Source organism: Hylobates moloch, unplaced genomic scaffold, assembly GCF_009828535.3.
Source record: "Hylobates moloch isolate HMO894 unplaced genomic scaffold, HMol_V3 SCAFFOLD_9, whole genome shotgun sequence".
Classification (NCBI taxonomy): Eukaryota; Metazoa; Chordata; class Mammalia; order Primates; family Hylobatidae; genus Hylobates; species Hylobates moloch.
In genome coordinates, this window is record NW_026652284.1 from 11166190 (window position 1) to 11182076 (window position 15887).

Sequence of the window (15887 nt, forward strand, 5' to 3'; positions counted from 1 at the left end):
CGGAGAAGGTTTGCGGGCTAGGCCCTGCTCTGCTAATGACTGGCTGTGAAACCTCAGGCCAGGCTGGGTGTGGTGGCTCACACCTGTAATCCCAGCACTTTGGAAGGCTAGGCAGTCAGATCACTTGAGATCAGGAGTTCGAGACCAACCTGGGCAACATGGAGAAACCCCATCTCTACCAAAAATACAAAAATTAGCCAAGTGTGGTGGTGCATGCCTGTAATCCCAGTTACTCAGGAGGCTGAGGTGGGAGAATCACTTGAACCCTGGAGGCAGAGGTTGCAGTGAGCCAAGATTGAGCCCCTGCACTCCAGCCCTGCCGGAGCTGAATCCAGGCCCTGCTACTCATGAGCTGTGCATCCTTGGGCGAGTCACCTAACCTCTCTGTGCTTCAGTTTCCTTCCCTGTAGATGAGACTGAAGGAGCACCCACTTCCCAGAGTTCTTGCAGTAGTTAGATGAAATAATGCTTGTGACGCATCTCATCTGGGACCCAGCACACAGTAGGTGCCCCATTAATGGGGTGAGGACTAATTGTCACCACACAGGATGCACTCATTTGTGTGTGATAAGCAGTGATTCCCACCTCCCAGCTTCCTCAAAGGCCACTGCAATGATTCTCAGCCTCATGACATTTCTCCCTACTCAAACTTCACCTCCTCCAGGAAGCCTTCCATGGTTAATCCTACTAGTTCCTATTTGTTACACTTACATATCTGGCTGCGCCCAGCCAACCTGGACTTGGACTTGCTGGAATGTTGCTTTACAGGTAGAATCCTTGGACTGTCTCCCCAGTGACAAGGCAAGTTCTTCCAAGGCATTTTCCTCCGAGTTCCCCTCCCACTACCTCCCAAGAAGGGTAGGAAGCAGGAATAGGGGCTGAACCAAGGGCTTGTCACACGGTCCCTGCTGCCTCCTGCAGCATAAAATGTGGGTGGCAAGCAGATATAGCCCCTGTGCTCCCCACTCTGTGTCTCAGGCCGAGCCTTGGTCCGAGGTCCCAGCTCCCTGATGAAGAAGGCGGAGCTTTCCGAAGCCCAGGTGCTGGATGCAGCCATGGAGGAATCCTCCACCAGCCTGGCCCCCACCATGTTCTTCCTCACCACCTTTGAGGCAGCACCTGCCACAGAAGAGTCCCTGATCCTGCCTGTCACCTCCCTGCGGCCCCAGGTAAGGGGTCCCCAAACAGCCTCGGATCTGGAAGGGTCCTTGAGCCCATGTCATGGAAAGCCCTCTTAATACATGTAGGGAGACTGAGGCACGGGGGCAGGAGACCACAGAGCTTAGATTGAAACCAGAGCTCCTGCTGCCCATCCAGTCTAGCTCCAGCCCTGGTGGGTGCTCCATCCTGACAAGGGGCTGCCACTGTCCAGGGCAGGGTGCTCCCAGGGGCCCACTCTGGGCACAGCCAAGGAGGCAAGCGGCAGCTCAGCACGCTGGTGTCTGCATGGAGAGCAGCAAGGCCTGGGGAGGAGCTTTCTGTGTACAGAGGAGCATGAAGGATAATAATGGTGATTTTTAAAACTATGTCGTCAAGACCCAGAATTAATAAGCATTAGCTAATACTTGGACCCATCTGCATCAGATCTTTAAAAAAGATATGTGGGCTGGGCGCAGTGGCTCACGCCTGTAATCCCAGCACTTAGGGAGGCGGAGGTGGGCAGATCACGAGGTCAGGAGTTCGAGACCAGCCTGGCCAACATAGTGAAACCCCATCTCTACTAAAAATACAAAAATTAGCTGAGCGTGCTGGCGCACGCCTGTAGTCCCAGATACTCGAGAGGCTGAGGCAGGAAAATCGCTTGAACCTGGGAGGCGGAGGCTGTAGCGAGCCAAGATTGCCCCACTGCACACCAGCCCGGGCGACAATGTGAGACTTTGTCTCAAAAAAAAAATAAATAAAAGATATGTGGGGTGGGCATTGGCTCACGCCTGTCATTCCAACACTTTAGAAGGCCAAGGTACAAGGGTCACTTGAGCCCAGGAGTTTGAGATTATCCTGGGCAACATAGTGAGACCCTGTGTCTACAAAACTTTTTTTAAAAATTAGACAGACATGAGGTCATATGCCTGTGGTCCCAGCTACTCAGGAGGCTGAGGTGGGAGGATCCCTTGAACCCAGGAGGTCAGGGCTGCAGTGAGCCATGATTGCACCACTGCACTCCAGCCTGGGAGACAGAGTGAGACCCTGTCTCAAGGAAAAAAATGTGGAGAGAAAGTAAGCGAGCAAATGTGGCAAAAACACTACCCACTGGTGATTCTAGAAGAGGGGTATATAGGAGCTGACCGCATCACTCTTGCACCTCTTCTGTGGTTTTTAAAGGTTTTCAGGCCAGGCACGGTGGCTCATGCCTGTAATCCCAGCACTTTGGGAGGCCAAGGCGGGCAGATCACGAGGTCAGGAGATCGAGACCATCCTGGCTAACACGGTGAAACCCCATCCCTACTAAAAATTAAAAAAAATATAAAAAATTAGCTGGGCATAGTGGCAGGCACCTGTAGTTCCAGCTACTTGGGAGGCTGAGGCAGAGAATTGCTTGAACCCGGGAGGCAGAGCTTGCAGTGAGCCACGATCCACGATCACACCACTGCACTCCAGCCTGGGCGACAGAGCGAGACTCCATCTCAAAAAAAAAAAAGGTTTTCAAACTAAAATTATTTAAAAGGATCAATAATATATATGTATAAAAAAGAAATAGGCCAGGTGCAGTGGGTGGCTCACGCCTGTAATCCCAGCACTTTGGGAGACTGAGGCGGGTGGATCACTTGAGGTCAGGAGTTCGAGACCAGCCTGGCCAACATGGTGAACCCCCATCTCCACAAAAATACTAAAGAAATAAAGCTTTTTTAGCAGCAGATCTTTCTTATCCTTTTTTGGGGTCTTGCACCCCCTTGAGATTGTGATGAAAGCTGCGGACCGTTTCCCAGGAATACATGGTTATCCGTCTCATCATCCAAGGTCCCCTGCAGCCCAGCCTAGAAGGTGCAGTTCCTGCCCATGCCCTAGTGCGTGCACAGGCCCGTGCGTAGATCCAGCTATTGCTGAGGACCTCTAGCCCTCTGCATTCCTGGGGCCACTGGCCCGGGCTGTGAGTGGGACTGAGTTCTGGTGTGGCCTCAGTGGTGCCGTGGAGAGCTGGTAACCTCTGCAGAGAGAGGAAGGGATGGGAAAGTCCACTGAGTGGCTAGGCTACTTCCAACTCCCTCCTCGTGGGCTTAAAGACCCCGGGCGAGCAAGATTGCCTTCCCAGCCTGCGGGTGGTCTCTGCCCCTCCTCAGAGGGCCTGGTGGGTAACTCACCTGTGTGTGTCTGCATGGTCCTTCTTGAGTAATGGCTGCACAGGAAGGAAATTACCTAGTGGCCACTGGAACAGGAGCCTCCGGCAGCCATCTTTATGTCCTCAGGCTGAGACTCCAGGCTGCCCAGCAGAGGATGAGGTGGCCTCTGAGAAGCCTCTTTTTTTCCCTCTGGCCTTGGGACTCCACACTCCTGCTTCCATGGATTTGAAGGTTCCAACATCCCCCTTCTCCACTGTCTCCAGCAGGCACAGCCCAGGTCTGATGGGGAGGTGATGCCCACCCTGGACATGGCCTTGTTTGACTGGACCGATTATGAAGACTTAAAACCTGATGGTTGGCCCTCTGCAAAGAAGAAAGGTATGCCCACCTACCCCACCACCTTCCATGCCTGGGCGCCCTGCCCTCCTGCACCATCTGTTGACGTGGGGGCCCCAGTGAGCCCTGTCTGATCTTCAGATGTCCAAAGGTGGGATGTGGGGAGAGGCGGAGCATGGAGCCTAACCCGGAAACACCACTTGGAATGGAGAATGCTGTCAAATGCTTATCACGTGCCACACGCTTCCATGTTTCCACTCATGTGACCCTGAGGGAAAATACCTGTGAGGTCCGTAGTACTGTTGATCCCATTTTGGAGAAGAGAAAACTGAGGCAGAGACAGAGGGGTACAGTGCCTTGTCCAAGCCACGCTGTAGGGTGGTGGTATGGGCACTCCAACGCCTGAGTCCCTGTGCTTAACCTCTGCTCTGCTGGGCCCCAGCTTCTGACGACAGATCTTCTTATCCCCAGAGAAACACCGCGGTAAACTCTCCAGTGATGGTAACGAAACATCACCAGCCGAAGGGGAACCATGCGACCATCACCAAGACTGCCTGCCAGGTACCAGCCAGCACCCACATTCAAGGCGCCAGGCTGGGTGCTGGGAGGGAACCTGGGTGGGAGTGGGGGTTCCCACGTGTGCAGGACATGAGAATCCTTGACCCTTCATGGATGATAAATAATAACAGCTGCCACTTTCCTGAGAGTTGCTGTCAAACATCCATTCATTTAATACATTATTCACGGCCAGGCACGGTGGCTCACACCTGTAATCCCAGCACTACGGGAGGCGGAGGCAGGTGGACCACCTGAGGTCAGGAGTTTGAGACCATCCTGGCCAACATGGAGAAACCCCATCGCTACTAAAAATATAAAAATTATCCAGGCATGGTGGCACATGCCTGTAATCCCAGCTACTTGGGAGGATGAGGCAGGAGAATCAATCGCTTGAACCTGCGAGGCAGAGGTTGCAGTGAGCTGGGATCACGCCACTGCACTCCAGCCTGGGTGACAAGAGGGAAACTCCATCTCAAAAAATATATATACATTAAAATATGTTACTCACAACAGCACAGTTTTCAAGCCAGGTGATTGAGCCCCAGAGAGGCTGTCTTGCCCAAGGTCACACAGTTAAGAAGTGGCTCCAACCTGGCCTGGCTGCAAAGCCTCTTCACCACAGCCCCAAGCTGCCTTGAATCGGGATGATCCTCTCTTGCCCTCTTCCTTCTGACACTAGGCAGGGCTTAATGCTGTCCTTGTCCCATCAAATACTGCCGGGCATTCTGGAATGCTTTTGGTGACATCCTCACTGTTCAGCAGCCGTCCCCATGGAGACAGTCTAAAAACAAGAAGCCGGATATTGTAACTAATGTCCTAAACCCTGGGGGCCCTTGGGGGTCTGTTGGGCCTTCCAGGAAGCAGATACTGAGGTAAGTTAGAAGTGTGAGGCCAGGCCCAGTGGCTCACGCCTGTAATCCCAGCACTACGGGAGGCGGAGGCGAGAGGATCCCGTGAGCCCAGGAGTTCAGGACCAGCCTGGGCAACACGGGAAGACCCCATCTCCAAAAATAGTAATAATTTAAAAAAATAACCAGGCTTGGCTGGGTGCAGTGGCTCACGCCTGTAATCCCAGCCCTTTGGGAGGCCGAGGCGGATGGATCACAAGGTTAGGAGTTCAAGATCAGCCTGGCCAAGAAAGTGAAACCCTGTCTCTACTAAAAATACAAAAATTAGCCGGGCGTGGTGGCAGCTGCCTGTAATCCCGGCTACTCAGGAGGCTGAGGCAAAGAATTGCTTGAACCTGGGAGGCGGAGGTTGCAGTGACCCGAAATCTCACCACTGCACTCTGACAGAGTGAGACTCTGTCTCAAAATAAAAAAAAAATACAAAAATAAAAAATTAACCAGCCAGGCTTGGTGGTGTGTGCCCGTGGTTCCAGCTATTCAGGAGGCTAAGGCAGGAGGATCACTTGAGCCTCGGGGGTCAAGGCTGCAGCGAGGAGATATGATCGCACCACTGTACTCCAGCTTGGGTGACAGAGCAAGACCCTGTCTCAACAAAACAAAACAAAAAGTGCAACAGATTTATTCTGGGGTGGGCTAGGGGTGGGAAACACTTGTGAATGATGAAAGGGGGAGGAAGCCGGATTGCATGGAGGAAGCTTCGGACATCATGCACCAGATGGGCGCTCCGGTGCAGAGGTGGCCTGTTAGACGAGGCCCACGCTGAGCAGAAATGGCTGGGCCCCAGAACCCCCATGCCTGTCATTGGCAGGGGCTGCTGGGAACAGCCTGCCATGGGCCAAGGTGGCCCTGAAGCTGTACCAGCTGGAGGCCGCCAGCAAGCGCTTTCCCCAGGAGAGATCCAAGTGGCACACCTCCACAGCACCACGATGGTTAGATCAGTGACCAGAATATTCTACAAAAAAAGCAACCAAACCAGCAATTAGCATTGTATAAGGCAAACCGCCAGCTCCCTGACAGGCTGCTTCATTCCCAAACCATTGTTTTCACCCTGGGCGCAAAGAAAAGGCCCGCGTTTGGGCCGACTGGACAGTCGCTCTGGGAGTCGGCTCCATGGCAGGTGCCCAGGGCTTCAGTTTCCCCATCTGTCAAAAGAGGACATCAGTGTTGGGGATCCTGAGGCCCCTCCCAGCTCTGAGCTGACTCCACACCTGGCAGCCCCCAGCTGTTCTACTGGCTCTGTCTAGGAGGAGACCTCACACACCCTTCGCTCTTCCCATGATCAATCAGTTGCTATCTGAGGCAGCTGGGGTCTCTGCCGCCGACCCTTGGGGGCCTCGGCCCTGACATCCCTCTGTGGTTCCACCCAGGAGCCTTGCACACCAGATGGCCCACCCCGCCAGGGCACGGCCTGCCACAGAGATGATGGATCTCTTGTCCAGTGGGACCGAGTGCAGGGCTGCAGGGAGGGGTGGCTCAGCTTGGTTGACTGCGTGTGCTCTCTGTGTTGGCAGGGACTTGCTGCGACCTGCGGGAGCATCTCTGCACACCCCACAACCGAGGCCTCAACAACAAATGCTTCGATGACTGCATGTGTGTGGAAGGTGGGTCCAGACTCCTTTGCGGGGGGCTCCCCATGCTCTGAGAACCACAAAGCCTCCCTTTCTTGAAGCTGGTTCTGCACTGAGTGGGGGACAAGCTTTCCCGGCAGAGGGTGGATCAGGGCCTGCGGCGGGGGAGTAGGTGGGAGAATCCCTCGGGAGCCACAGACGTGAGCAAGAACAGCTTTATCAGTGCCTTCCCAATCTGTGAACTCATTTAGTCCTGATTCTTGGCATCATTTCTCAGATTTGCTTTTCTCAACTTTTGAAATACAAGCTGGCGCAATCTCCCACTATCTGGAGGAGGTAGAAGGGAGGAGACAGGATCACATCTCTTTAAATTAGATCCAGCCTCAGAAGGCTGCCGCTTTCACACCAGAATTCTATCCCAGCGGAGGCATTGAAGTGTGATAATGGGGTGGGGGTGGGTTTCCCAGCATGTCCCAGGGAAGGATGCACTGGACCAGCTGCCTCTTTAACTCCTCCGTGCCCCCACCTTGCCTAGGTGTGCTGGGCTCTGTGCTGAGCACTTTTCTACTGAAATCCCCATGACCACCCCTAGAAAGGGGCTATGATCCCCACTGTATGAATAAGCAAACTGGGGCACAGAAAGCTTAATGATGCCCAAACTTACACAGCCAGGAAAGTGGGGGGAATAGTTTCAGGTTCTTGTTTTGTTTTGAGACAGGGTTTTACTCTGTCACCCAGGCTGGAGTGCAGCGGTGCAATTTTGGCTCACTGCAACCTCTGCTTCCCAGGCTTAGGTGATCTTCCCATCCCAGCCCCGCAGGTAGCTCTGACTACAGGTGCATGCCACCAGCCCAGCTAACTTTTGTATTTCTGGTAGAGGCAGAGTTTTGCCATGTTCCCTAGGCTGGTCTCAAACTCCCGACCTCAAGCGATCCACCTTGGCCTCCCAAAGTTCTGGGATTACAGGCATGAGCCACCACACCCAGCCAGTTTCAATTTTGTATTCTTCAAAGTTTCAAATATATACTAAAGTAGTTAGAATAGTCTAATGAGCGCCCATTTCTCATCACTCTGCTTCAGTAAATACCAACTCACGGCCACTCTGTGTCTGTCATCTCTCACACGCTTTCCTTATTCTGACGTGATTTCTAAGCAACTCCTGGGAGCGTACAGGTATTTCATCTGTGGATATTTTAGTGTGTACCTCTGAAAGACAAGTACTCTTTTAAAAACAAAATGCCAGGCCAGGTGCGGTGGCTCACGCTTGTAATCCCAGAACTTTGGGAGGCCGAGGGGGACGGATCATGAGGTCAGGAGATCGAGACCACGGTGAAACCCCGTCTCTACTAAAAATACAAAAAAGATTAGCCGGGCGTGGTGGCGGGTGCCTGTAGTCCCAGCTACTCGGAGAGGCTGAGGCAGGAGAATGGCATGAACCCGGGAGGCGGAGCTTGCAGTGAGCCGAGATTGCGCCACTGCACTCCAGCCTGGGCGACAGAGCGAGACTCTGTCTCAAAAAAAATAAATAAATAAAATAAAATAAATAAAGAAATAAATAAAAACAAAATGCCAAACATGAACGATAATTAATCAGTTCCATCCAATATCAAATCAGCATTCACATCTCCTGGATGGGGGAATTGGGACTCAGCCCCTCTATGAACCTGAGATACATGCCCTGTTTTCCTCACATTAGCCTCACAGATTATCTACTGTGATCGTGCCACTGCACTCCAGCCTGGATGATGGAGCGAGACCCTGTCTTAAAAATGATAATAATAAATCTTTTTCTTCCCAATCTTTAAAATTGTAGACTTTTAAATTTAATTTAATTATTTTTTCGAGACAGGGTTTCGCTCTGTCACCCAGGCTGGAGTGCAGTGGCGCAATCCCGGCTCACTGTAGCTTTAACTACTGGGCTCAAGGGATCCTCCCGCCTCAGCAATAAAGCTATGTACTTCTGATTATCCACTCATCTAATCAGTTAAATATTTAGGGAGCGCCTACTGTGTATCAGACATTGCTCTGGACACTGGGGGGTTCAGTAGTGAAAAGAACCAGCAAGTTCTGTGCCCGTGAATTACATTCTAGTGATGTGAGCAGACAACAATCAAATACATAGACAGTATGTCTAGAAAATAATAAGGGCTATGGCCGAGCATGGTGGCTCATGCCTGTAATCCTAGCACTTTGGGAGGCCGAGGCAGGAGGATCACTTGAGGTCAGGAGTGAGACCAGCCTGGCCTACATGGTGAAACCCTGTCTCTACTAAAAATACAAAAATTAGATGGGCATGGTGGTACTTGCCTGTAATTCCAGCTACTTGGGAGGCTGAGGCATGAGAGTCACTTGAACCCGGGAGGCGGAGATTGCAGTGAGCCGAGATCGTGCCATTGCACTCCAGCCTGGGTGACTGAGTGAGACTCTGTCTCAAAAAGAAAAAAAAAAAAGTAAGTAATAAGGGCTATAAAGATAATAATATGATAATGAGTCCTACAGTTGTTTTAGAAAGGGTAGACAGAAGTGGGCATTGGAGGCCAGGCGGGGTGGTTCATGCCTGTAATCCCAGCATTTTGGGAGGTCAAGGCAGGTGGATCCTTGAGCCCAGGAGTTGGAGGCCAGCCTTGGCAAGGTAGAGAGACACTGTCTCTACCAAAAATACAAAAAAAAAAAAAAAAATTAGCCGGGTGTGGTGGTGCACACCCATAGTACCAGCTACTTGGGAGGCTGAAGCGGGGAGGATCACTTGAGCCCAGGAGGCAGAGATTGCAGTGAGTCGAGATCTTGCCACTGCACTCCAGTCCAGGTGACAGAGCAAGAACCTGTCTCAAAAAAAAAAAAAAAAAAAGAAAAGAAAAAGAAATGGAGGCCCGGTGCAGCGGCTCATGCCTGTGATCCCGTCACTTTGGGAGGCCGAGATGAGCAGATCACTTGAGGCCAGGAGTTCAAGACCAGCCTGGCCAACATGGTGAAACACCATCTCTGCTAAAAAAAAAAAAAAAAAAAACAAATTAGCTGGGTGTGGTGGCGCGTGCCTGTAATCCCAGCTACTCGGGAGGCTGAGGCAGGAGAATCACTTGAACCCAGGAGGCGGAGGTTGCATGAGCCAAGATCGTGCCACTGCACTCCAGCCTGGGCAACAAGAGCAAAACTCCATTTCAAAAAAAAAAACAAAAAAAGCAATGGAGAGCCATAGGGTGTTTCACAGGGAAAGGCAGAATTTGAGCCACTTAAAAAAATTAATAACCTTTTTCCTTTCTAATTTTCAAGATTATAGACTTTTTAATTGAATCTATCTGTGTATTTTATTTTTTAATTTTTTTGAGGCAGAGTCTCACTCTGTTACCCAGGCTGAAGTACAGTGGCGCAATCAAGGCTCACTGCAGCCTGGAACTCCTGGGCTCAAGGGATCCTCCCATGTTAGCCCCTCCTGTAGTTGGGACTACAGGTGTATGCCACAATGCCTGGCTAATTTTTACATTTTTTGTAGAGATAGGGTCTCCCTATGTTGCTTAGGCTGGTCTGGAACTACTGGGCTCAAGCGATCCTCCCACTTCAGCCTCCCAAAGTGCTGGGATTACGGGTGTGAGCCACCGTACCCTGTGGACTTTATTTTTAGAGCAGTTTTCTAGAAAAATTGCACAGAATGTGTTTCTCATATACCTCCTTTGCCCCTGCATGCAGTTTCTCCTATTAATAACATCTTGCAATCATGTGGTAGATTTGTTTGTTTGTTTTCTGAGAGGGAATCTGGCTCTGTCGCCCCAGCTGGAGTGCAGTGGCATGATCTTGGCTCACTGCAAGCTCCGCCTCCGGGGTTCACGTGATTCTCCTGCCTCAGCCTCCCAAGTAGTGGGGATTACGGTCACCCACCACCACGCCCGGGTAGTTTTTGTATTTTTTTTTAAGTAGAGACGGGGTTTCACCACGTTGGCCAGGCTGGTCTTGAACTCCTGACCTCAAGTGATCCACCCACCTTGGCCTTCCAAAGCGCTGGGATTATAGGCCTGAGCCACCGTGCCCGGCCTCCCGTGGTACATTTGTTGCTTGACGAACCAATAGTGATGTATTATTATTACGAATTGAAGTCATAGTGTAAGTTATACTTCACTCTGCGGTGCATTCTGTGGATTTTGACAAATACATGCCCTGTCCCACCATTACGTGTCACACAGAATATTTTCACCGCCCTGAGTCTTCTCAGTGCTCCTTCTGTGTTCATTCCTCCCCTCTCCCGGATTCGTGTGTTTTAAGCTCATTGGGGCTGCCGTGAGGAGGCTGGGTTGCAGGGCAGAATAAAGAAGGCAGGAGAGAGCTGGCTGACCCCGAGTGTGCAGGGGAAGGAAGGGGAGGGCACGGGCCTTCGCACCTCTGACCCCCTTGCCTCCACTCGCCCAGGGCTGCGCTGCTATGCCAAATTCCACCGGAACCGCAGGGTTACACGGAGGAAAGGGCGCTGTGTGGAGCCCGAGACGGCCAACGGCGACCAGGGATCCTTCATCAACGTCTAGTGTCCCCGGCGGGACTGGGGACTGAGCCCGGGAGGTTTGCACAAGCCGGGCGATTTGTTTATAACTAGAAGTGGGAAATCAAGTCGGGGAACAGATGGCTGAGGCTGCAGACTCAGGCCCAGGACACTCAACCCCAGGAGGAGAGCCGCTCGGCGAATGAGCTGGGTGGGTGCCCAGGAGCCGGCCCGCAGCACCTGCACACCCGAAGTCCGGACCCACGCAGCTTCCATCCCGCGTGTCTTGCTCTCCGCGATGGCAATGCCGAGAGTGCCCTCTACTGTCCGACTCCAGCACTGCAACAGCTTCAAGTTCAAAACCAAGAGGCGTTTTTGAGAGTGGAAAAGAAATTTAAACTTCCCGAAAGAAGGTCCACCAGCAGGAGATGAATATGGAACATCTCCTATGTACCAGGCACTGTGCTAAGTGCTGGAATACATTATCTCATTGAATTATCACAACGACCTTTTCAAATAGGCATTATCACCATGCGAAAGGTTGAGGACCGTGTGGCACACTGGAGTTATTTGACTTGACTTGCCCAGGGTCCCAGGTCAATGCTCCTCAAACCTGAACATGCTAAGAGTCACCTGGAGGTCCAGTTAAAAATGTGCATCTGGTCGGGCTCAGCGGCTCACGCTTGTAATCCCAACATTTTGGGAGGCCAAGGCGGGTGGCTCACCTGAGGTCAGGAGTTCGAGACCAGCCTGGCCAACGTGGGGAAACCCCGTCTCTATTAAAAATACAAAAATTAGGCCAGGCGTGGTGGTACACACCTGTAATCCCAGCTACTCAGAGGCTGAGGCACCAGAATCGCTTGAACTTGGGAGTCAGAGGTTACAGTGAGCAGAGATCATGCCACTGCACTCCAGCCTGGGGGACAAGAGTGAAACTCCATCTCAGAAAAAAAAAAAAAAGAAAAAAGCACATCTGACTCAGTGGGCTCTGTGCTCTAACAAGCTCCCAGGGAACACGAGGCTGCTGGCCCAGGGACCCACTGAGAAGTCCTGGGAAGTACATGGCAGAGCAAGGACATGAACCTGGGCCAAGGCTGTCCAGCTCCAAGGCTCACATTCTTGCTGCTCCACAGCCAAGAATTTCTTCCAGATTCCCCAAGGCTTTTGGCAAGAGAGGCTCGCACCCTGGTATTCCCTTCCTCTGTGGCTGCAATAACTTGACTGTTCTCCGCCTTCCCTGGACAAAGGTGTATTATATTTAAAAACAAAACAAAATACAACTTAAGCACATACTTGCTTGCAGGAATAAGTTGGGCAGGTTGATCCCTGTGGTCTGGTAGCTGATATCCTGGGATAAGAAGTGTTTGGGGAAAAGAATCATGTTGGCCTTTATGTCCCTGTGGTCCTGCTCACCCAGTCCTGGACAGGCACTTTACAGTTTTCTGGAGAGCTTCCACCCCAGGGGTTCTGATGCAAGCATGGAATCCAAAAAAACCCCACACATATTGCCCATGTTTACCCACTTTGCATACTGTTTAGTGATTTCCAGGACCACAAAACCATCCCTGGACCCCACCCCACATTTTTGCAGCAGAGCCCACTGGGAAGTTGAGGCTCGCCTGAAATTGAGGTGCTATCTGAAGCTAACTGCCCCTAACAGGCCAACTCACAATGCCCACCCAGAACATCTGTCCCAGCAGAGCTGGCTTCAGGGGTCACTTCAGGAGAACTATTTAAATCCCCCCACTTGGCATCTCACTCCTGGCCAACCCTCTGTTCCAGGGCGAACCAGGTTGCGAATGACAAAAGACTTTCCTGGCCAAATTCCTCACTGGCCTGGATCACGCCCATAAGATGCCAGAGATGTTTACTGCATTGGAAAAATCAGTCGGGGTCAGGGGTCAGGCACCAAGGAAAGCAGGCAGATCTAGAAGAAACTAAATATGCTTGTTCTCTCCCTATCCAAGTTTGATGGGCATGGGAACCTTGTGGGGAGGGAGTGGGGGGGCAGGGGAACTGGGAGATCAAAGCAGGCTAGCTGAAAGGCAGATATGGCTAGACGCAATGGCTCATGCCTGTAATCCCAGCACTTTGGGAGGCCGAGGTGGGCGGGCCACTTCAGGTCAGGAGCTCGAGACCAACCTGGCCAACATGGCAAAACCCTGTCTCTACCAAAAATACAAAAATTAAGGCTGGGCACGAGGGCTCATGCCTGACATCCCAGCACTCTGGGAGGCCAAGGTAGGCAGATCACTTGAAGTAAGGAGTTCGAGACCAGCCTGACCAACATGGTGAAACCCCATCTCTACTAAAAATACAAAAATTAGCCAGGCATGGTGGCAGGTGCCTGTAATCCCAGCTACTCAGGAGGCTCAGGCAGGAGAATTACTGGAACCCAGGAGGCGGAAGTTACGGTGAGCTGAGATCACGCCATTGCACTCCAGCCTGGGTGACAGAGTGAGACTCCAAAAATATAAAACACTTAAAAATTTAAAACGGCAGATCTGCCAGCAGCTTCGTACTTGAGACCAGACAACCCACATGCTCTGTGTGCCTCACATTAAGTGGTGACTTGGGACTGTGCTGGCTCTATGGGGCTAGAACCCTAAGGAGTACCGCAGGAAGAAAGCCTAGCATTACTATGGCTGGGGGACAGCTGTTAGATGGTCCTAGGACATCAGCCATGGAGAACACAGAGGGTCAGGACAAAGCTAAAAGGCCCATAGAACTGCCACTGGTTGCCAGGGTAGTTCCATGGTTGGAAATTCAAGGCCCATCTCTTTGCCCTAGCTATCTCTATTTGACATTTCCAAAGAGGGATGGGTGGATGGAACCTCTTAACTCCAGAGCTGGGAATCCCAAAGCCCTCTCAAGTGTCTAACCAACCTTTCTGCCAGGAAGTTCTTCCTTAGGTCTATCTTAAATTTATTTTGCTCATACAGAAGCCAATTTCCTCTAATCCAGGGTTTAGCAAACTTTTACTGTGAGGGGCCAAATAAATATTTTAGGCTTTGCAAGCCATCCGATCTCCACCAGCTACTCAGCTCTGCCATAGCTCGAAGCAGCCACAGACAGTGTGTAAATGAATTCATGGCTATGCTCCAGGAAAACTATTTATGGACACGCATGTGAATTCCATATACTTTTCACATGTCACAAAATATTATTCTCTCTCTTTTTTTTTTTTTGGAGATGGAGTTTTGCTCTGCTGCCCAGGCTGGAATGCAGTGGCTCAGTCTCGGCTCACTGCAACCTCTGCGTCCTGGGTTCAAGCAGTTCTCCTGCCTCAGCCTCCCAAGTAGCTATGATTACAGGCATGCGCCACCACACCTGGTTAATTTTTGTATTTTTAGTAGAGATAAGGTTTTACCATGTTGGCCAGGCTGGTCTCGAACTTCTGACCTCAGGTGATCCTCCCGCCTCAGCCTCCCAAAATGCTGGGGTTACAGGTGTTAGCCACCGCACCTGGCCACAAAATATTACTAGTTTAATTTTCTTTTTTTTTTTTTTTTGAGACGGAGTCTTGCTCTGTCACCCAGGCTGGAGTGCGGTGGCGCAATCTCGGCTCACTGCAAGCTCCGCCTCCCGGGTTCCCGCCATTCTCCTGCCTCAGCCTCTCCGAGTAGCTGGGACTACAGGCGCCCGCCACCACGCCCGGCTAATTTTTGTATTTTTAGTAGAGACGGGGTTTCACCGTGTTAGCCAGGATGGTCTCGATCTCCTGACCTCGTGATCCGCCCGCCTCGGCCTCCCAAAGTGCTGGGATTACAGGCGTGAGCCACCGCGCCCGGCCTACTAGTTTAATTTTCTAAAACCATTTAAAAGTGCAAAAACTGCTCTTTAGCTTGCTAACTGCACAAAAACAGGCAGTGGGGCAGATTTGGCCCAAGGGCCACAGTTTGCCAACCCCTGTTCAAGCCTGCTCACTGTCAACCTTGGCTGCACGTTGCAATAATCGGGGAACATTCACAGGCCTGGGGCCCACCCACAAGGCTTCTGTTTTGTTTGGTCTGGGCTTCATAGATATTCCCCCAGGTAACTCCAGGTGCAGCTGGGGCTGAGAGTCTCTGCTCTCCCCTTCCATCTGTAGCAGTGCGGCTGGTGTTAAATCCACCTATTCCACCACTCACCGCCTTGTCAACCTTAGGAAAGTTTCTTAAGGTCTCTGTGCCTTGATTTTTTCATCTGTAAAATGGGGATAATAACTCTCCCTTCATAGGGCTGTTGTGAGTAGTGAATGCATAATTCTTTCTTTTTTTTTTTTTTTTTTTTTTTCTCTTTTGAGACAGAGTTTCACTCGTGTTGCCCAGGCTGGAGTGCAGTGGCACGATCTCGGCTCACTGCGACCTCTGCCTCCTGGGTACAAGTGATTCTCCTGCCTCAGCCTCTTGAGTACCTGGGATTACAGGCAAGCACCACCACGCCCGGTTACTGTCTGTATTTTTAGTAGAGATAGGGTTTCACCATGTTGGCCAGGCTGGTCTCAAACTCCTGACCTCAGGTGATCCACTTGTCTCAGCCTCCCAAAGTGCTGGGATTACAGGCGTGAGCCAGCGTGCCTGGCCTGTGAATGCAGAATTCTTATAAGGTGTTTAGAACAGTGCCTAGCACCTACTAAACCTCCAGTGTTAGCTAATTCGTTATTCTAGGAGAATTATAGGAGATGTCAGTTCTTTGACAATGACCCATCACATACTCTGAGATCATTTCTAAGTCACTATTCAAGCTCCTTCCCCAAAGTGTGTTCCATAGAACACTGCGACCATGAGATGCT

The 15887-nt window shown here is 51.4% G+C and overlaps 1 protein-coding gene across 1 annotated transcript in view; it reads left to right on the plus strand.

Annotated features, from left to right (window-relative positions):
* DRAXIN (dorsal inhibitory axon guidance protein) overlaps window positions 1-11478 on the plus strand; it is a 38484-nt gene extending 27006 nt beyond the window's left edge. Inside the window, exons 5-9 of the mRNA XM_058444471.1 lie at window positions 979-1169; window positions 3542-3656; window positions 4086-4175; window positions 6592-6681; window positions 11047-11478. Of these exons, the coding sequence (XP_058300454.1) occupies window positions 979-1169; window positions 3542-3656; window positions 4086-4175; window positions 6592-6681; window positions 11047-11159 (599 nt within the window). The 3' untranslated portion in view covers window positions 11160-11478. The remainder of the gene's footprint in view (window positions 1-978; window positions 1170-3541; window positions 3657-4085; window positions 4176-6591; window positions 6682-11046) is intronic.
* Window positions 11479-15887: the final 4409 nt, after the last annotated feature.